At 62.4% G+C, this 21,243-nt stretch overlaps 1 protein-coding gene across 1 annotated transcript in view; it reads right to left on the bottom strand.

The window, feature by feature from the left end:
- Positions 1-21,243, bottom strand: part of COL22A1 (collagen type XXII alpha 1 chain) — a 112,459-nt gene that overhangs the window by 19,580 nt on the left and 71,636 nt on the right. Inside the window, exons 34-50 of the mRNA XM_054708736.1 lie at positions 21,122-21,166; positions 19,890-19,943; positions 18,733-18,786; positions 17,291-17,395; positions 16,509-16,553; positions 16,127-16,204; positions 15,620-15,655; positions 15,135-15,188; positions 13,982-14,026; positions 10,764-10,811; positions 6,987-7,100; positions 6,351-6,404; positions 5,687-5,740; positions 4,661-4,714; positions 4,336-4,389; positions 3,110-3,163; positions 1,223-1,276 (exon numbers count right to left, since the gene is read on the bottom strand). Coding sequence (XP_054564711.1) covers positions 1,223-1,276; positions 3,110-3,163; positions 4,336-4,389; positions 4,661-4,714; positions 5,687-5,740; positions 6,351-6,404; positions 6,987-7,100; positions 10,764-10,811; positions 13,982-14,026; positions 15,135-15,188; positions 15,620-15,655; positions 16,127-16,204; positions 16,509-16,553; positions 17,291-17,395; positions 18,733-18,786; positions 19,890-19,943; positions 21,122-21,166 — 1,002 coding nt within the window. The remainder of the gene's footprint in view (positions 1-1,222; positions 1,277-3,109; positions 3,164-4,335; positions 4,390-4,660; positions 4,715-5,686; positions 5,741-6,350; positions 6,405-6,986; positions 7,101-10,763; positions 10,812-13,981; positions 14,027-15,134; positions 15,189-15,619; positions 15,656-16,126; positions 16,205-16,508; positions 16,554-17,290; positions 17,396-18,732; positions 18,787-19,889; positions 19,944-21,121; positions 21,167-21,243) is intronic.

Below are 21,243 nucleotides of genomic sequence, written 5' to 3'. Positions count from 1 at the left end.
CTACCTGTGTATCCATCCATCATCTATCCATCTACCTGTGTATCCATCCATCATCTATCCATCTACCTGTGTATCCATCCATCATCTATCCATCTACCTGTGTATCCATCCATCATCTATCCATCTACCTGTGTATCCATCCATCATCTATCCATCTACCTGTGTATCCATCCATCTATCATCTATCCATCTACCTGTGTATCCATCCATCTATCATCTATCCATCTACCTGTGTATCCATCCATCCATCATCTATCCATCTACCTGTGTATCCATCCATCATCTATCCATCTACCTGTGTATCCATCCATCATCTATCCATCTACCTGTGTATCCATCCATCATCTATCCATCTACCTGTGTATCCATCCATCATCTATCCATCTACCTGTGTATCCATTCATCATCTATCCATCTACCTGTGTATCCATCCATCATCATCTATCCATCTACCTGTGTATCCATCCATCATCTATCCATCTACCTGTGTATCCATCCATCATCTATCCATCTACCTGTGTATCCATCCATCATCTATCCATCTACCTGTGTATCCATCCATCATCTATCCATCTACCTGTGTATCCATCCATCATCTATCCATCTACCTGTGTATCCATCCATCTATCATCTATCCATCTACCTGTGTATCCATCCATCTATCATCTATCCATCTACCTGTGTATCCATCCATCCATCATCTATCCATCTACCTGTGTATCCATCCATCATCTATCCATCTACCTGTGTATCCATCCATCCATCATCTATCCATCTACCTGTGTATCCATCCATCTATCATCTATCCATCTACCTGTGTATCCACCCATCCATCATCTATCCATCTGCCTGTGTATCCATCCATCCATCATCTATCCATCTACCTGTGTATCCATCCATCATCTATCCATCTACCTGTGTATCCATCCATCCATCATCTATCCATCTATCTGTGTATCCATCCATCATCTATCCGTCTACCTGTGTATCCATCCATCCATCATCTATCCATCTGCCTGTGTATCCATCCATCATCTATCCATCTGCCTGTGTATCCATCCATCATTTCCCATCCATGCCCCTAAAGTATAGAAGTGGCAGAAGTAATGCACAGAAAGTAGCTTTCACTGTGCCCAGGCCGGAGCAGCTCCTGGGCACGTAGCGGCTGTTACCGAGAAAGCGCCACCTGGGCCTGTGGAATGGTGAGAAGTCAGTCCCTTACCGGCTCTCCGGGGGCGCCGGGTTTTCCGTCCCTGCCCTCTTTGCCTTCTGCTCCCTGCAAGAGAAACTCACATGGGTCATCTGCCCCAAGATACACGGGGCAGGGGGACACATGCAGCTCCATTCGCACGTAGCAGCTAAAAAGGCGTTTCAACTGCCAGAACTGGTCTGATTGCCTGGTGCTTCCCCAGCACAGAGTCAGGCTTGGGTGTCTGGTCCGCAGTGTCTGGCCAATAATAAAAACATGGAGAGATTGCCAACGTTTCTTTGTTATTGCTGCCGATCTAGAGGAGGCCCTCCAGGACACATTCCTGAGGTCAAACGGGGGACGATGGGCCTCGTGTCTGGGCTCTGACTGAGCACGGCGGTGAGGAGGGGGAGACGCCGGTGCTGACAAGGCTGAGGAGGACACTGAATGATGGGCAGCACTCAGCACGGCTCCTGGAGCTCACAAGGGGCTGCAAAGGTCAAAGGCACCTGCTGTTCACTAGGGGTGAGGAGAGGGCTTTCTGGCAGACAGGAATGCACGTGCAAAGGCCCTGTGGCCGGGAGAGGGGAGGATGCGGGTGTCCTGGGAACCAGAAGGAAGCCAGTGCAGCTGGAAGGAAAGAAGGCACCTTGGGGGTGGGCAGGGGGGAGGCCCATGGAGGCCTCAGAAGCGTGCACCGGCCAGACTGCAGCCACACGCAAGGATTCGCTCCCAGCGGAGAAGGCAGCCCTGGCCTCTCCAGACCGGCTGTGTTGCTCACACAGCGGAGAGCTCCATCCTAGTGGGAAGGCTGCTGAGTTAAAAAGCCCAGCACTTGTGGAAAGAAATCATGCAGCTTGATCCTAGAACCTCAGACAGGATGAGCCTCAGACAAGGACCCCCCCTTTAGGGACCATCACACAGACTCAGAAAGGGGCTGTGCATGCAAGCTCGTCTACTGCAGATTTAAAACTAACTAAGATTCATGAGGCAACAGAGACATGAACGCATACATCAGGGGACATTTACTAGATGGAGTGTAGGTGAAATTTATGAACATTTAATACCAGCATGGAAAGTAGAAAATGTTTATATTATCATAATAATTAATTATCGCAATTCTGTATGCATACGTATGTATGATTCTATTGTCTTAACTGTATGGGTACATATAGATACCATTCACATACACATATGTATACATGCATACACATAGATGTGTGGAGAGACAAAAATACTATTTACATAAGCAAACAACAATAAATATGTGCATAAAAGAATGGTACTAAGATAGACCCCACCAAAAATTCAACTTAATTGAGTGACTATTTTTCTTTTATCTATGTATATAAAAGGCTAAGTGACCGGCCGAATGTCCAACATGCACTGGCAATTTAAAATTAAACGTTGACTCACTCATGGACAATACATATAAAGCTCTCACTGGCGCCAATCGCACGTGTGTTTTGATCTGTAATTGTCGATCATGAATGTCTTTGTATTCGTTGACATTAGTCAAGCACTCAGGACGTGTTTTACTCTTAATGTGGTATACAGGGAGATATTAGAATGAGTTTAATCCACTTATCAGCCATTGTTTTCATATCATGACTTTGTTGTTGTTATATCATGTTGTGATTGTTTATTTATTAATCAATTTTTATATTATTTTCATGTACATTTTACTAATTTTATTTCACCTCTGACGCTTTTATTATACAGAAAGGGTGAATAGCGATATTAAAACATTTCTTCTAATTAATTTCCTTTCAATGTGCACGAATCCGTGCACCGGGCCGCTAGTATTCGATAACACACACAACTCCCTGGCGACCTTGTCTTGCTTTAACGAAGGTGAAATAGAGTCTTGTTTGCTTACTTGTGCAGGAAAGAAATGGGATTTTTTAAAATGTCACTTACTGGGATTCCGGGTAAACCCGATGGGCCTTCGGGGCCGGGGGGACCTTCTTTCCCCTAAAAGATCCAAGACAGAAAAGCACCATCAAATCTCTCGGACTGGCTGTTCTCAGGCCGATGATGTCACACAGAACGGCCTTCGAGGGCTGGGGGGCGGGGAGCGGGGGTCGTTGGTGAGAAACAACGCTGCTCCTGGTCCTGCCTCCTGCCTCTGGCGTCTCTCCCCAGGCAGGGGTCCGAGCAGCACATGACTAGGCAGCCTGGTGTGCAGCCGGGACCCATCCCGGCCCTGTCCCAGGGTCTGAGGAGGGTGAGACTGGAAGCGGGTGAGGAAACGGTACCTGAGCAGGAGGAAGCTGTCCTGGGTGATTCCCAAAGGACTCTGGGCACCAGCCCTGACCTGCGGCTTAGCCAGACCTGGACTATGACTCTGCGATTCCTGAGGCAGGGTTTGTACCCGGTGCTGACCTTTCCCCTGTGACCTGGCGCTGACCTTTCCCCTGTGACCTGGTGCTGACCTTTCCCCGTTGTGTGACCCTGAACTGAACCCCCTTTCCTTAGTTACAAAGTGGGGATCAGGATTCGGGACCTTCCCAATGCTCCGGGCGGCCACTGGGATCAGGGACATTCATTCGCCACGTGGTCTTTGGAGTGAGTGTGTGCGCAGGGGCCACGCCCGATGCCTGCCCCGGGGGCCCCCTCTGCCCGCTGGATCCAGGAGAGGCTCTGGAAGCCCCGGCAGTGAGCACACTGAGGGTCTGAGACGAACGGCTTGGTCCAGAGGCCAGCTCACCAGTTGTGGTTTCCAGGCCTTGACCCCTGATGTCCACTTCCTTAGCGACACTCTGCCTTTGGAACAATGGGCTGACAGCGGCTACCTCCCAGGGCACACTCCCTGGGGAATAAACCCAGGCTCGGGGGGTCAGCGCCAAGCCCTCCCTCTCCCTGCGCCTGTCCACACAGAAGCCCCCCTGAGACGGGGCGGAGACATGGGCCCCCCGTGGGCCTGTGTGGGCTGTAACTGAATTCTGGTCTCAGGTCCCAGGTCATTTCTCCGGAGCCTTTACCTTAGAGGCCGGGTGACGGGCTCCGTGGAAAGTGGCCCCGGCGGTGGACTAGGAGGGACAGACCCTCGGGGGGGGGGGCGGGAGGAGGGAGGACCCGGGCAGGGCGGGCGAGCACTTGGGCTTCTGGGAAAGCCAGACCCAGACCCAGAGGGAGGAACGTACCGGTGGCCCCGGGGTGCCTGGCGGTCCGGCAGCTCCCGCGACTCCATCGGCTCCCTAAGGGCGACCAAGCGGAAAGTGAGTGAGTGTGTGCCTGGCCGCGGTCAGGAGCTCGGCTCTGAGCACGAAGCAACACGAGATCCCGCGCCCTGGGCCCTGCCCCGTGCCCAGCGGCCGGAGCTTATGCATTTCCAAGGCAGCCTCTGCCCTGCCCACTGGCTGGGCTCCTCTCGGACACAGAGACGTTGGGGAAACGGCATCTGCAGTGAGAAGGGGGGTGCTCAGGGGACAGGGTCCAAAGAGCAGAAGACTGAAGACGGGTACTTACCGGCGGCCCAGGGTTCCCCGGGGGCCCCATGAAGCCTGGAACTCCGGGGCGGCCCTGGGAAAAAGGGGAAAAGGCGTGCAAGTGAGGAGACAGAGCGGGACGGGAGCGGCCACGACCGCTGAGAACACGTGGCTGCGTGACGCGCACAGGGTCCTCCCTGAGTCGCTCTCGTTGGTATGTGCGAGTGCAGGGCCCCATGGCCACAGCTGGAGAACAAGCAGACGCACAGACACAACGGGAGCCCCAGCGGGTCACAGGAGTCGTGTGCCCGCACCACGCCAATCACCCAGTCATTTTAGGAAAAAGGTCCTTGTCTCCGCGCGGAGAGGAGTCCATGTGAATTACAGAAAGAACTCAACAAGGGTGAAGTGTGGGAGGGGGCAGAGGGGGGAACTGGGAGGTAGCTGTAATACTATCAACAATAAAAATAAATCAGAAACATTTCACGCAACCACGGTATCAAGCCAAGCAAACCACCCTAAAATAAACGCCGTCCTGCCGTCCACCTCCCCTCCTGCCCCTTCAACGCAAGCCGCAACGTCCACCATGGATCGCCATGCCTTCCACAGCTCATCCGAAACGCAATGGGCCCGGCCAGCGTGGCTCAGGGGTTGAGCATCGACCTATGACCCAGGAGGTCACAGCTCCATGCCAGGTCGGGGCCCAGGCCCAGGTTTTGGGCTCGATCCCGTGTGGGGCGTGCAGGAGGCAGCCGATCCATGATTCTCTCTCATCAGTGATGTTTCTCTCTTTCCCTCTCCCTTCCTCTCTGAAACCAATAAAAATATATATTTTTTTAAAATCCACAGGAAGATGTTCTCAGGAGAGGATTCACACGAAACCAATGGAAAGCAGGCTCCTCGGAGAACTGCGGTGGAAACGAGACCGGGAGCCGGAGGAATCCAGCTGGGAGGCAGGACGGGTGGTGTTTGGAAGCCCCCTGCGCTCAGGAAGCGGTGGGAGGTGCGGAGAGACAGCCCCCACTCCGCCCGCAGCTCCAGGGGCGGCTCATCCTGACGCGCTCACCTGGTCGCCCTTCGGCCCCGCCTCGCCGTCTGCTCCACGCTCTCCTGTGCTTCCCTTCGAGAACAAGAACGCAAGTCAGTGCGGATCTCGCTAGAGCTACACTGAGAAGGGGCCAGCAGCTCACGCAGCCTCCTCTTAGAGCTAACGGCTGTCCCCAGAGGCAAAGGCCACAGCCAGACACTCCCTCTGGCAGCCAGAGCACCCACTGCCTTGGGAGCCGCAGGGCGAGCCTCACTCCTCATCGGCATTCGCCCAGCACGTGCCTAGCGGTGATCACTGAGAGCCACGTCCTCCCGGGCCCACATCCTCCCACGCTAACACACCACGGAGGCTGTTCTTATTGTCCTCAGTGAGAGGTGACGGTGAGCCCAGAGAGGTCAGGGATTCTGCCTAAGGCCACACAGCTCCAAAGGCAGTGCCCTCACCAGTGAGACTGCACATCCCAGTCCCACAGCTCATCACACACTGCCAACCCCGCGGGTGTTTGTGCGCGAACCGCCTGAGACTGGACGAAGGAGAGTGACCCTGCCAGGCCCAAGGTCGCGGGAGCGTCCGTGCCGTGGTGGGACCTTGAACGGGGGGTTTCTGCTGGTAAACCATCCTTCCTTCCCCCAGACATTGCTCCTCCGCCCTCAGACTAAGCGGTGGGTGGAGGCTCACTGACCTGCGGGCCCGCAGCTCCTGGGGGTCCGGGAAGGCCTCTGGGCCCAGCCTCGCCCTGCAGCAGGGAACAAAGAGAACCTGATGAGGGTCCTGCCTGGCCCGGGTGGCTCAGTGGTAGGGCCCGACCTATGAACCAGGAGGTCACGTTCGATTCCCCGTGGTTCGGACACACGCCCCGGTTGTGGGCTTGATCCCCAGTGGGGGGCGTGCAGGAGGCCGCTGATCAGTGATTCTCTCTCATCATGGATATTTCTATCCCTCCCTCCCTCTCCCTCCCTCTCTGAAATCAATAAAAATATATTTTTAAAATGTTCCATCTCTTTAAAAAAAAGAATGAGCGTGGGAGCCCACGCCCAGTCACCAGCGACCCATCACCCTGCGACTCCTATTCGAGGGCCTCCCCCCGGGGTTTCCCGCCCCAGCGGCCGGAGCAGAGGGCGCTGGCTGTGGACTCAGGCAGACCCACAACCAATGTGGTCAGCGGTGTGGCAGCCGGGCCCTCCTACAGCCCAACGACCCCGCCCCCCGGGGTCACGCCCTGGACGGGGCTGGCCCATTGGAACCCGGCGGCAGCCCTGGGACCTCCAAGATGACCCGGGACGTTCCAGCGAAAGCACCGGCCCCCTCCGCTCCTCACCTGCTTCCCGTCTGTGCCGTCTCTCCCTGGCTTTCCCGGGAGCCCTTTGTCCCCCTTAAAGCCCGGCAGGCCGGGCAGGCCCGGGGGGCCCGGGGGGCAGTCCTTGCACAAGTCCTGGGAGAGAACACGGAACAGTTACTGGCAGAGCGAAGGAGGCCCGGCCCCGCCTCCCCCACAGGCTGCACGTCCCCGGAGAGCAGCAGGCGAGGCACCTCCCACGACGCTGCTCTGCCTCCCGCTCTGCCTCCATCTGAACTCGAGGTCAGCACGGACCCCTCGGAACCTCCGCCTCCCTTCTCCCCACCCTGGCCAGCTGGCTGCTGGGAGCAGAGCCCAGGGCAGTGATGTCCAAAGTGCACAAACAGGCCTGGCCGGCCTGGCTCAGTGGTTAGAGCATCGGCCCTCCGACAGAAGGGTCCCGGGTTCGACTCCGGTCAAGGGCACGCACCTTGGTCGCAGGCTCGATCCCCGGCCCCGGTCAGGTTGCGTGCAGGAGGCAATCGATGTGTTTCTCTCACATCGATGTTTCTCTGTCTCTGTCTCTCCCCCTCCCTCCCACTCTCTCTAAATATCGATGGAAAATTACCCTCGGGTGAGGATTCAAAAAAGAAAGTGCACCCGCCGTTGTCTGCGGCACCTACAGCGCTGAGAGCAGCGTCCATGCAGACGCTGGGCTTGGGGAACAGCCGCTGTCCCCCGGGCCAGAGAGACGCAGGGCGGGACGCTGAGCCTCCCCGGCGAGTTGGCAGGAGGGGTTTCCCAGGGAAGCAGAAAGGGGCCACACCCTCAGGGCGTCTGCTGTGGCCGCGCCTGCCCTGACCACGCCCGCAGGAGTCCTTGCCCCGGTAGGAGTTTAATCGAGGTGCCCTGGGCCTGGGCTCCGCTCCGCTTCTCAGAGACAGTGAGTGCCCCCGGGGAGGGAACCAACTTCTCTCGGCCCCGGGAACTGTCTTCGAACCCGTCTGTGGCTTCCCGAGCCCTTCAAGTCTGGCTGCACCCGCCATAGAGCCCACCCACAGGGGCTCTCGGAGACGCACTTCCCACCCAGGCACGTGTCCCACATCCGAATGAGATCCCGTTATAAAGTCCAGCCCTGACCGGTTTGCTCAGTGGCTAGAGCGTCGGCCTGCGAGCTCAAGGGTCCCAGGTTCGATTCCGGTCAAGGGCATGGACCTTGGTTGCGGGCACATCCCCAGTAGGGGGTGTGCAGGAGGCAGCTGATTGATGTTTCTCTCTCCTCGATGTTTCTAACTCTCTATCCCTCTCCCTTCCTCTCTGTAAATAATCAATAAAATATATTTAAAAAAAATAAAAATAAAGTAAAATCCTCTGGCAGAGGGAAATGCTCGGTGTAAGATGTCTTCTCAGCAGGGACGGTCCTGCCGCCGGCCACGGGGCCCGGCCCACGGCTTCCTCTACAGCCCGAGGGGCAGCTGAGACATGAGGCAGGAGCTATGCGGTCCGCCCTGCAGACCGGGCAGACCCGCCCGGACCGGCCCTTGTCCGCGGGGCCCGGGCAGGCGCAGCGCCGGGCCCTGGGAGCAGGGAGCCCGGGGCGCCGGCCGCAGGCAGGGTCCGCTCCCCGTGGCTCCCCATGGCTCCTCGCTGCTGTGACAGCGCAGCCGCGTCCCTCGGCAGCCGGGGACGTGGGTCTCACCAAGCACCTGTCTCGGTGCTGCGGCCACGAAGCGCCAGGCTCAAGCCTTCCTGCCACGCGGGCTGTGGCGTGAAGCCTGGGCGCCCAGGGCTGTGCAAACCCGCGCCTTCCAGAGCGAGGGGACCATGAAGCGTGACCGCTCATGACCGGCCCGCGGAGGCCTGCACAGCCAGGGTCCATAGGGAATGAGCTCTCCTCTCGTCCTTCTCTGGGGAAAGCTCCCGTCACCACGGCCAGGAAAGATGGTGCTCCCTGCTGCGTGCTTTCTAACCAAAGGTTAACTTCCCGCCGGGCGGCTGCGTGTGTAGAGACGGAAGGCGCGGGCGTCGGAGCTCCGCTGCTCGTGCTCCCCTGCTCTCAGGCGTGGACCGCGCTTGCCCACGTCACCGGGTGCTGCTCCAGCCCCGGACGCGCGGAGCGGGCTGATCACACACCCAGGCCAGCCTCGCCCGAAGCGGAGGCAGAGGCTGAGTGGTGGCAGAACACGCTCCCCCTCCCGGCAGCGGCCTGTTCTTCGGGAAACGGCCGTCCGGCAGCTCGCTCGCAGCCTCGCCCGCTCACCACCGTTCGGAGACCTGGGCCTCCAGCACGCGCTGCTGTGGGCACAGCTCTGCCCACGTCGCAGGCCCGGCCACTCAGGGCTCCACGTCTGCCCTCCAGCAGCGTCTCCACCCCCCGCACCTGAGCTGTGGTCCCCGCATCTGAGCTGTGGGCCCCCCCGCAACTGAGCTGTGACCCCCCCCCCCCGCACCTGAGCTGTGGCCCCCCCGCACCTGAGCTGTGGCCCCCCCGCACCTGAGCTGTGGCCCCCGCACCTGAGCTGTATCCCCCCCCCACACCTGAGCTATGGCCCCCGCACCTGAGCTGTATCCCCCCCCGCACCTGAGCTGTGGCCCCCCCGCACCTGAGCTGTATCCCCCCCCCGCACCTGAGCTGTGGCCCCCCCGCACCTGAGCTGTGGTTCCCCCCCGCACCTGAGCTGTGGCCCCCCCGCACCTGAGCTGTGGTTCCCCCCCGCACCTGAGCTGTGACCCCCCCCCCGCACCTGAGCTGTGGCCCCCCCGCACCTGAGCTGTGGCCCCCGCACCTGAGCTGTATCCCCCCCCGCACCTGAGCTGTGGTTCCCCCCGCACCTGAGCTGTGGCCCCCCCCGCACCTGAGCTGTGGCCCCCCCTGCACTTGAGCTGTGCCCTCCCCCCGCACCTGAGCTGTGGCCCCCGCACCTGAGCTGTGGCCCCCCCCGCACCTGAGCTGTGGCCCCCCCCCCGCACCTGAGCTGTGGTTCCCCCCGCACCTGAGCTGTGGTTCCCCCCGCACCTGAGCTGTGGCCCCCCCGCACCTGAGCTGTGGCCCCCCCGCACCTGAGCTGTGGCCCCCCCGCACCAGAGCTGTGGCCCCCCCCCCCGCACCTGAGCTGTGGCCCCCCCGCACCTGAGCTGTGGCCCCCCCGCACCTGAGCTGTGGCCCCCCCGCACCTGAGCTGTGGCCCCCCCGCACCTGAGCTGTGGCCCCCCCGCACCTGAGCTGTGGCCCCCCCGCACCTGAGCTGTGGCCCCCGCACCTGAGCTGTGGCCCCCGCACCTGAGCTGTGGCCCCCCCGCACCTGAGCTGTGATCCAGCACCAGCAGGAACCCACACCCAACCTGTCTAACTCCTTCCAGAGCAGGAGGCAGTCCTGGTAGGGTTAAAGGTCAGCCTCTGGGGTCAGTGGGGTTAAAGGTCAGCCCCTGGTCACTGAGAACGGAATCAGATGCACATCAGGCGTTCCAGAGCCCTGACTGTGGGACTCCTGGTATGATGGGAACACCCTGTATCCGCATTGGCCAATAGGACGGCCAGCAGCCACTGTGGCTATTACGGCCTGGAGTGTGGCTGGTGCCCCCGGGCTGAGTGCCTCACTGTATTTCACTCTTACTCACTGAGTGTAAAGGGACACGTGCCTGTGGCTGCCTGAGGACAGCGGGTTTAGCACATCCCAGGCACAGTGCGTTCATAACAAACGTCGTGTTATTAATGCTCTAATACAGCTGTTCGGACAGAAAACATCCACGTTATCACACTACCGAGAGCCCGATCCCCATCAGCATTTGCAAAGCATGCAGGTGACTTTCCGCTTTTACCTTAACCAGCAGCCGGACGTCCTCGGGAGCGAGTGGCGAGGAGGGGCCCTGCCGAGGGAGAAGTGAATGAATACAGGCGGGCACGTGCACACGCACACACACACACACGCGCACATGTGCAGACACGCACACACGCGCGCACAAGCAGCACATCCCGTGTATCTTCAGGCAGCGAAGGGCCTTACGATGTGACTCCTCACACACCTGGGCCGTGCACCTGACGCTCACAGCCTGGGAGCCACAGAGGACTCTCCTGAGGCAGGGACTGTGCGGGCGGCCAGCCCTCGCCCAGTCTGACAGACATAGTCCGTTCCGGTCCCCAGTCCCCTCCTGCTGCCTTCCTCTGCTCCTGGTGTCCCCTCCGCCCCACTCCCATTAACGCCTGCAGGGCATGTGGATACTGCGGAGGGCGAAGGGGTGGGCTGCACGCATTCCCAGAGGAGTCGACGCAACCTGGTGTGTCTATGGGTCACCCACAACCTGGTGTGTCTATGGGTCACCCACAACCTGGTGTGTCTATGGGTCACCCACAACCTGGTGTGTCTATGGGTCACCCACAACCTGTTGTGTCTATGGGTCACCCACAACCTGGTGTGTCTATGGGTCACCCACAACCTGGTGTGTCTATGGGTCACCCACAACCTGGTGTGTCTATGGGTCACCCACAACCTGGTGTGTCTATGGGTCACCCACAACCTGGTGTGTCTATGGGTCACCCACAACCTGGTGTGTCTATGGATCACCCACAACCTGGTGTGTCTATGGGTCACCCACAACCTGGTGTGTCTATCCATCACCCACAATCTGGTGTGTCTATGGGTCACCCACAACCTGGTGTGTCTATGGGTCACCCACAACCTGGTGTGTCTATCCATCACCCACAACCTCGTGTGTCTATGGGTCACCCACAACCTCGTGTGTCTATGGGTCACCCACAACCTGGTGTGTCTATCAGTCACCCACAACCTCGTGTGATCTAAAGCCACTTCCTCAGCTCCCCCAGGTGAGTAGCACCTGAAGCCTCATGTGTTATTCCAGGTTGGAAGTCTCTGACTCTGGACGGGGGTTCAGGAGCCGAAGTGAGAACGACGCCCCTGAGGAAGGTAAGAGTGGGCCAGGCTCCGAGTTCACCTGCAAACCCCGTGTGGGGGGATGTGACATGTTAGGATCGTGGCCAACCGGAGCCCAAGATGGGTGGAGGCTGGGCTCCATTTAGGGGCAAGAAACACAGGGCTCGATCCCAGGTTTCGGCACCAAAAAAACGGGAAAAAGAAGGAAAATGAAAATGCAGACGCCAAAGGGAGAGGGCCTCAGGGGAGGGCTGAGGGCGTGCACATGACCAGGGGAATCGGGGCGAGCACCCACCCTGCAGAGGAAGGCGGCCATCCCTGGAGGAGGAGGGGCCCTGCGGCCACCCCGAGCCGGTGGTGGCCGACCTCTTCCCATCCCGCTTGAGTCTGGGTTTGTGCTTACAGACCCAGCCCCGCGCCCTGGGCTGCTGAAGCCCAGACAATCCCCCTGGCGGCGCCTGTGTCCGGCCCCGCGGGGGTCCCAGAGGCAGGCGAGGCTGGCACCATACGCGTCTGCACAGGAAGCATAACCGTGGCAAGGTCTGGGGACACGTTCAAGTGCTCGGTCAACCCTCTGGGCTGCGGCAATAAGACACCCAAGCGACAGTGGGGTTGGACGGTTTGGGGTGCTAAAGACACGCCCAGCCCTGCAGGGACAGCTCCCCGAGGTCGAGGCGCTGAAGAGAGAGCCGAGACCTTCCCGGTAACCCGCAGGGACCCCGTGGAGCAGCCGTCCTTGGCCACACGCACTTCCTGAGACTTTGACGTAAGAGGGGACGGGGTGCTCTGCGGAAGCCGCCCAGTCGCCCGGGAAGCTAGTCAGGTGCAGGGTTCACGTTGCTCGGTCGGGACCTATCCACGCCGCCGCGCTGTGCTCCCGGCAGGCTGCCATGCGGTCCTTGGTTTGGTTAGAGCGCGACGTTAGACGCACGCTGGGCACCCGTTACGAAGGGACAGGAGGCGGCTGACTGCCGTCCGGTAAGGGTGACTTCAGGATCATGTAATTAGTGACTTTGCTCTGAGCCGTTTCTGCAAACCTCGCCAGACGGGGCTCCAGGTGCAAAGGAGCCGGGTGTGGGGGGCGACCTGCCAAAGGCGGGCGCAGGAGGGTGACTGCCCCGCCCGCCTCGGAGGGCCGGTCACGTGGAGGGACAGGGAGCACACGGGGCAGTGCTGAGCGTGTGCCCTACCCCACCCGCCTCACCTCTGCTGTGCCCCTCGCCTGCTGCTGGGACCACGGGCTGGAGTGGCAGGAGCCCCGGGCCAGTGCTGACAAGGCGGGGCAGAATGGCGCCTCCGCTCGGGCGGGGCAGCTCCACGGCACTGTGCCCACCCACACCTGCCTGGGCACCGGGCCGGCGCTGGACGCCAGGCGAGCCCCCGTTGACGGGCTTGTCCCCTGCATGCCCTGCGGGCTCCCCCTGAGTGCGCTCCCTCACCCCGTCACCTGCCCACGAATCCCACCAGAGGCTCTGCTTCGGGAGAACCCCGCCCAACGCGGGTGCCCCCGCACAGGGGCTGTGGGCGCAGCACTGGGGAGGCGCCCAGGTCCCACCACGCCGCCAGCGGATGGCGACCGCGCGGGGGAGACAAACCCTGCATGTGCCAACGCGAGGGCCCGGCGAGCCCACCTGCCGTGTCCTTGTTCCCCTGCCCACGGGCCACGCGGAGGGTCCACGCTAACAGTGTGACTCACGGTGGGGCTGGGCCTGCGGAGGGCTGGACGCTGAGGAACAGCTCAGCCTCGCCTGCGCTCCAGCCTCCGTCCCCCGCCCCCAAGAAGGCGCGGCGGGCATCCCGCGTGGGCCCCACGTCCTGCCGCCCCAGCGCTCACTGCCGCCCCACCTGCCGTGGATCACACCCGGCCTCCTGCACCCGCCCTGCCCACCATCCCTCTGGCCTTGGCTTTGGACCCAGGGCTACAGCTCCCACCACTGCCCCTCTCGCTCTCGGGCCCCGAAACAGGCTGACGGTGGCAGCGGCTCGCAAGTGGCCTGTCTCTGGGCATCGCACTCCTCACGCAGCCCCTCTGCCCACAGCTGTAGGACAAGGCCCCGTGAAGGCCCCTGAGCCGTCTGAGGGGCCCGCTGTTCCCGCCAGAGCCCTGACCGGTCCTCAGGATTCACCCAGAACAGGGAGGTGACGTACCGGTTTGCCCGGAGGCCCCTGCTCGCCGGGACTTCCTGGTGCGCCCTGGGAGAAGGAGAGAGAAGACACGTGACCGGTGCTGAGCACGCAGCGCTCCGCTCGGCCCACACCGCCCAGCCCTCTGCCTGCGGGTGGAGCTCCTTGGGGAAAGGAAACCACCCAACTGTGCCGACTGGCACCGGCCCAAGTTCCTGTTCCCCAGGAAATGGCCGGGGGCGGGAGGTGCTTAGGACAGAGCGCTACCCCTCCTCCAACTCCCGTCCTGACACAAACTGCAAACAACTGGTGCACAGAGTTTGTACACACGCGTGTGCACAGTTGCGCGCACACACACACACACACACACACACACACACATGCCTATCTTAAACGCCTGCCATCCTTCCCCGAGCTCAGGTGGGCGGCCCACTTGGCAGGGGAGGAGGCCCGTCTACTCTCCGGGCTGTGAGAATGCCAGGCCCAGGGCCCTGGGTAACGTGAATGTGTGGGGACCAGTTCTGAAGTGGAACCGGGCAGGAAGGGGCGGGATTTCCTGGTCCCGCTGAGAGTGAACTGAACCGAGAGATGGGAAGATGCGCGGCGAAGCGACCGCTGTGACCGCCACGGTGTGGGCAGCTCTGTCCCGGCGGAACTCGGGGTCGCCGTGCACCCACTCGGTCAACGAGCGAGAGTCGTGACCTGTATGCACGGGGCACGCCGCCAGGCCTGGGGACCTGCGGACACACGCTCCCTGTGTCCTCGGAGCCCAGGGCTGTCTGAGGAAAAGCCCACTGTGCAGCTAACAGGAGGAGAGGTGCACCCCGAGGGTCGGACAGATCTGGAGGACACCCGAGGGAGAGAGGCCTGGGGAGGGGGGCGGGAACAGTCGGTGGAGAAGTGGGACCTAATTTGAACAGGACAATCACCTGGGCGTGAGAGAGAATTGATCAGAAAGGAGGAGGCGACGTAGGGGACGCCTAGGAGCTCACAGGGTCCTGATGGTGTAACACAACAGCAAACGGAATAAAATGGACCCACAGAGGATGGGCTACAGCCACCAGCAGGCGAGACTCCTCAAAGGCCCTGGTGAGGGGCAGAGTCCCTGGAGGTGAGGAGGGGGGCGCCCGGGAGTCTGGGCTAACCTGGACCCAGCCCGCACCAGCGCTCTACTCACATCCTGGCCAGCGGGGCCCTGGGGGCCGGGGAATCCGGGCGAGCCTCGAGGTCCCTGGGGAGAAAGAGAAGAGGCCCTGTGGCTTTCCGTGCGTTTAGTCTATGGGGTCTCCGAGACGGGCTGAGGGGCGGAGCGTGCCCCCGACAGGGTAAGAAAGATCCCTCGTTTGCGCGTGGCTGTGTGGCTGGGGCTGATGAAGCCAGGATTCAAAATCAGTGCTCCTGGGGCCTTGACGAACCCGTGACCCCACGGCCGTCCCTCTGCGATGCAGAGATGCCGCAAGGCGCAGCCAGACAGTCTGCCCCACTGCAAGGTGGGCCCGCCCCTCCCCCCTCCACCCGCAGGTGCACGCTCATGTGCGGGGCGTCTGCCCTCCAACAGCAGGGGTTTGCTTTACGCTGGGCCCCAGCCCCTCCGATGTAAACCTGCTTCGTTACAGAGGACTGCTCCAGGGAACCCGGCCCTTCACCCAAGTCATACTGTACCGGGGGGCCTTTGTCTCCGGGGGGTCCGGAAGGGCCCTGGAAGCAAACACAGGGCAAGTCAGCAGAGCAGGCAGGAGAGGCGCCCTCAACGTGCTGCGGGTTTACTTCTAAGCCAGGGCTTCCTTAAAGGAGCAGGTAACCCCCTCCCCTTCAGGCCCACGGCCACACCCCGCACCCCGCCCGCTAACATCCCACGCACGGGGAACCTTCCTGAACCGGCACCCCCCTGTCCTGGCTCCCATGAGGCTCCTGACACCGAGCCCCTCCCTGGTCTGTAGCTCTCGTTTGGGGCAGGAACCAGCACCCAGCATCCTTGTGCTGCACCCCCTTCCTGCTGGGGTCGGGCTGGGGGACACAGGGCTGAGGCTGCGGGGGTGCCCCTTCCCCTCCTACTAGGAGGTGCACACACATGCACACACATGCCTGCACGCAAACACACACACATGCTCATGGGTCTGCACTCCTGCCAGCTGTCCAGCCCAGGATGCTGGGTGAATGGGAACTCACAGGAGGGCCGGCAACCCCGAGGCCCGGGTCGCCGCGGGTGCCCGGAGAGCCAGGGATCCCAGGGGCACCTCGGTCCCCCTAGAAAGAGAAAAACAAGATGAAGAGGTCAGTTCCAGGAAGGAGGGGCCCAGGGCTCCCCAGGAAGCATGCTCTCCTCACTGCCCCAGCGGGACCCAGCTGGACCTCCAGTGCCTGGGCCCCGCACGCCCACAGCTCCTGCACAGCCCCTCATCCTGCCCAGGCGACAGGCACGGACCACAGCCACAGGGTCCTCAGGGCCCTCGGGCTGACCACGCCCAGCCTGCGTGGCTCCAGAGATGCTGACAAGGAAGCTTTACAAGTGCAATCCTGGCGCCCACGGCCTGCGCGGGTGAGCACGCACCTTGGTTCCAAGAGGTCCAGGCAATCCGGGCGGTCCACGAGGCCCCTGGGAAAGGAAGGGGACAGGATGGTCATCGAGCCACGAGAGGCCGTGCCCGCCCGCCTCGTGCCCGCCCGCCTCGTGCCGCCGTGTGCACCCTCTACTGGTGGGGAGGACCGATGGGCAGGCATCTCCCCGCACCTCACTGTGGACAGGAAACACCCTGTTTTTGAGCCACCAGGCCCTCAGGGGGGAGGCCTGACTCACCACCTACCGCGTCCGTGTGACCCCGAGCCCACCCCTGGCCTCTCCGCCTCTGCTTTCCCACCGGAGCTCCTAATTTCACGGGCTCCCGAGTAAGGGCGGGCCCGGCTCCAAGCCTGTCTCCCTTGTTCACCCGGCTCCGCAGACCCGGGACCCGTGGGACAGGCCAGCACAGGCCAAGGCCTTCCCCGATGCTCCTGTACACTCAGCCGAGGGGCCTCTGTGCACAACCCTGACCGCCCAGCTGTGGGCAGCTCGTCCGACCATCTCAGGGGCATCTGGGCATCGCAGACCTGGTCCAGCTGTGTCCCCAGCACCTGCCACCCAGCGAGCCGCCCACACACGACGTTGGGCCGCGCTGGTGGGCGATGCCCTGGAGACCGCTGTCCCCCAGCACAGCCTCCTCCTGCCCGGGTGCCCGGTGTCACCGGCTCTGTCTGACTCGCCTTCTGCAAAGACCGGCCCGGGAGCCTCTTCCCCCTCCCGCCTCTAACTCTGCCTGGCCATCCTGGGCGCAGACGCCACTGCACCTGACTCACCGGCTCTCCGTCCTTCCCCGACCCGGGAGGCCCGGGGTGCCCGGGAGCTCCAGGATCCCCGCGGGGGCCCGCCGGCCCCGGGCGGCCCTCTTCCCCAGCTGCTCCCTGGAAGGAAAAAGGACAGGTGCCAGAGTCAACGACACGCATGGGGCCAGCCTTCCCCTGGGGAGGCAGCCCGCGGATGGGCAGGCGTCCTGATGACACGTGATAGACTCACTGTGTCCCCCGATTCACATGCTGCAGGCCTAACCCAACACCTCCACTGAGAAACAGTTTCTTCATTCGTTTTTAATAGCTAACCGGGTCAGGGCGCGTGCCCTGAGTCCAATATGGGCCCGAGTCCCCGTGAGGAGGGGCCTCTGACGCAGACAGGCGCAGAGGGAAGTCACTGTGGGACCCGGGGGCAGACAGCCACCTCAGCGAGGAGAGAGGTGGGAGAGACCCTTCCCTCACGGCCGCCAGGGGCGTGCTGAGCCCTGGATGCAGGGCGCCCAGAGGGTGGGGGTGGCGAGCCTGTCCGTGTGTGATGTTTAAGGCACCAGTTCGCCATCCTCTCTTAGAGCTGCCGGAGCAAACGAAGGCAGCGTGGACGTGGGAATGCAGGGGACGTCGTGGTGTTCGGGTCCGGCCTCCGCCGAGGGCGCCCAGCAGGTGCGGCCCCACAGCAGCCCGCCCTCCGCCTCTGACAGCAGGAGCTCCCGCGCCCAGGCGGCCAGGCTCTGAGGGAGCTGGGCTTTTCGCTCGCTCCAGGCCATGCTCACGAGCTCTGCCGCGAAGCCTGGAGCCTGGGGGCGGCTCTGGCTGCGGAACCCCGGGTGGGGCCCCAGGAGCCACAGGGACCCCTGTTCCAGGCAGGGCTCCCCAGGCCTCCCTCAACCTGACAGGGGAGATGCAGCAAGGACCAAAGCAAGTGAGGGGGACTCTCCCAGGCCTCCGGCCAGCCCTGCTCACACACAGAGAAGGAGCCTGCCCTGGGGCAGGGGTTGCAGGGCTTTGCACAGCCTGGCCTTGGCCCTCAGCCTGGCTCCCCTCAGCCAAGGACAGCTGTTTGGCTCCCTCTAGAGGTGAAATGTGCTAACTGTTGGTGTTCCAGGGGACACTGTCCCTCTTCTCCCCAAGAACTAACGCGCTTCCTCATGGCCCAGGGGGCCTGGCTGCACGCAAAGGCATGCCTGGTCCCGTTGGTGCACCGAGATCAGAGAAGGCGGGATTCAGAGCCGGACAGACCTGGCTGCCGGGCTATGTGACAGGGAAATCAGTTCATCTCGGAGCCTCAGTCTCCACGTCTGTCAAAGGGGGGTGTGAGTCACAGGTCTGCTGTGAGGGTGATGTGGGGTGGCCGGGGCCTGCTAGCTCCTTCCCCTCGGAGGGCAGTGCGGACTCCTCTGTCCCTGCCTCCCAGATGGGCCTACCGGCTGTGTGCTCAGACCACCCTGTCTTACCTTCTCGCCGCGCTCCCCGTCTTTCCCAGGGGGGCCTCTGATTCCAGGGGGGCCCTGGAGAAGGAAAGGTTATTGACATGGTGGCCGCCAGGGAAGGGGGACTTGGCCCCTTTTTAGTCGGTGACCGTGGGTCACTGTCCCCGTGGGTCCCCATTTCTGACTTAACTCCCCGGAGGCCTGGAGCCACCCTGCCCGGCCACCACAGCGGCTGGTCCTGCTCTGCTCACGCACCCCACCCCGTGCACCCCAGCACGCTCCACGTGCGGGCAGGGCTGCTGACGCTCTACCCCCCCAGGCTGCGGCTCTCAGAGGGCGGGGCGGGGGCTGGCTCAGGGGACACGGGGCGGGTGAGGATGACCTGAGGACAGGCTGGCCAAGAGACCTGCTCCAGCTGTGTGACCGGAGGGCCCAGAGGGTGACTTTGAGACAAGGCTCAAGGGCACATGTTCAGGGGACGCACCCAGGGACGGAGGGGGGCGGGCAGCAGGCGCTCAGTGCCGCCGGGGCCCGGGGGCCAGCGTGGAGCTGGCCTCTACACCCCATCGGTCAGGGCTGCTCCTGGGCAGCACGGGTCCCGGGCCGTGTGGCTGGACAAGGCTGGCGCTAACGCCAGGGAAACCCCAGCCAAGGAGGGCGGCTCCGGGAAGCGGGGGTGCACAAGGAAGCGGGTGGGGTGGGGTGGGGTGACGTCCTGGGAGCAGCGACAGCAACCGCTAAGGACGGGGCTCAGCCTCCAGCGCCTCGGTTTCCCCCAGTGCAAACGGGGCAGCGACCATACCCACCCCTGGGGCGGGGAGGGTGAACAGGTCCACGCGTGTGGTGCTCAGAACCAAGCCCGCCTCTGTCCTCTACACCAGCGGTCACCGACCCGTGTCCGGGCACCACTGGCGGTCCGGGAGGTCCGAAAGGTCGGTGGCCGCTGCTCTAAACAGCACGGTCGTTCTGGGCCAGGGCCGGGCCAAGGCCCGATCCCTTCAGGAGCACCGCCCGGGGGTTCCCCCGCAGGAAAGTGGAGCTGGTGTCCGCGGGGAGTTTAAGCTAGTCCCTCCGCGGCCTGGGCCGGCAGGCGGGCACTTCGAACCAGCGCCACCCGCTCCTCCACTCGGGAGGTGCAAACGCTGAGGCCTTCCAGGCCCTGCCCCGCCCCGATTACTCACCACACTTCCTGGGGGGCCACCGGGACCGGGGGGACCCAGGGGACCGGGAGCGCCCTGTTCAGAAGCAGAAGAAGCTCAGACAGGCCCGGTGCGCCGCTCACAGAGCTACCCCCCCTCTCTCCAAACCCGCCTGCACGCAGGCCCCAGGGTTTGCTGGGACTCCGCGTAGCCCGAGATTTCCCTCCGCGGTAAGGGGAGCCTCCTTCTGTCTGAGCCGAACCCCAAAATGTGGGACCCTGGCACAGAGGTGGGACAGGGGTGGGCAGGACTCCGGGGGGGTTCCCTGGGGCACAGAGCTGGGGTGTGTTTCTGCGTGTGTGCTTGGTGGCTTTGGCGAACCGGGGAACGCTTCCTGAAGGAAGTGGACATGACCTCGACACTGAAGGCCGGGCACAGACTGCAGGGGGGGCGTGTGAGGGGTTCCGGGTGGGTGGACACTGGGGTGGGGAGCAGGGGCTCTGGAGGTACGGAGGCCATTCCCTGCGGGCCTTGGACTTGCGCTTCCTCCAGGCAGCAGGGGCCCAGGGCTGCCTCTCCAACACGGAGGAGCTGCCACCTGCCCTCCGACTGGCCACTGCCCGTGGCCGACCCTGCTCCCACGAGGCCACGTGCACGACAGCCTGGTCATGCAAGCACTTTACGGCCGGACATCAGTGCCTGCGGCTCTCACGCCCACCACTGCCCCCGGGAGACCGGCGGGAGGCGCCTCGTCCTGTCTCCCACGGGAAGCCCGAGCACGGCCCGGGAGACAGAACTCTAGTCGGCCAGGGGACACGGGCCAACCCCTCTGAGGCTCCGGGCCCAGGCGGGGCAGGCACAACAGGAGCGTCCGAGGCGTGTGCATGGAGGTGTGTGCATGGAGGCGTGTGCATGGAGGCGTGTCTGTGCTCATGGCTGCGTGTGCACGTGGGGCGTTTATACGCACAAGTGCATCGCAGTGTGTGCACCGGATTTTGGAACGTATGTATGTGACGTGCACACAAGCACACATCTCAGAGTCATGCATCTGGGAGTAGTGTCTGTGTGTCCGTGGGCATCACCGAGGGCGTGGAAGGAGGGTGGGGCATGTGGACACCTGGGCCCAGAAACGCTGGGGTGTAGGGAGGCCTGCCCCTCCCTGTGGATGGCATGGTCTCCCCCTTCCCCCCCAGTCACCCAGAACGGAGCACAGGGTCCCTCCTGGGTGACCCTCCACCCCCCGACCCCGAGGAGGCAGGCAGGGCCGGACTCACGGGGTCTCCAGCTGCTCCGCGTGCACCATCCTGTCCCTTGGCGCCCTGCACGGGAAATAAAATGGGGGGCGGGGGGGTACATTATAGGCAACACTGTCCTCGTCCCCATGCAGGGACTCTCG

Source organism: Eptesicus fuscus, chromosome 19 (assembly GCF_027574615.1).
Source record: "Eptesicus fuscus isolate TK198812 chromosome 19, DD_ASM_mEF_20220401, whole genome shotgun sequence".
Classification (NCBI taxonomy): Eukaryota; Metazoa; Chordata; class Mammalia; order Chiroptera; family Vespertilionidae; genus Eptesicus; species Eptesicus fuscus.
The sequence above is the reverse complement of the archived record's forward strand: the minus strand, read 5'-3'. Positions and strand labels throughout refer to the sequence as shown.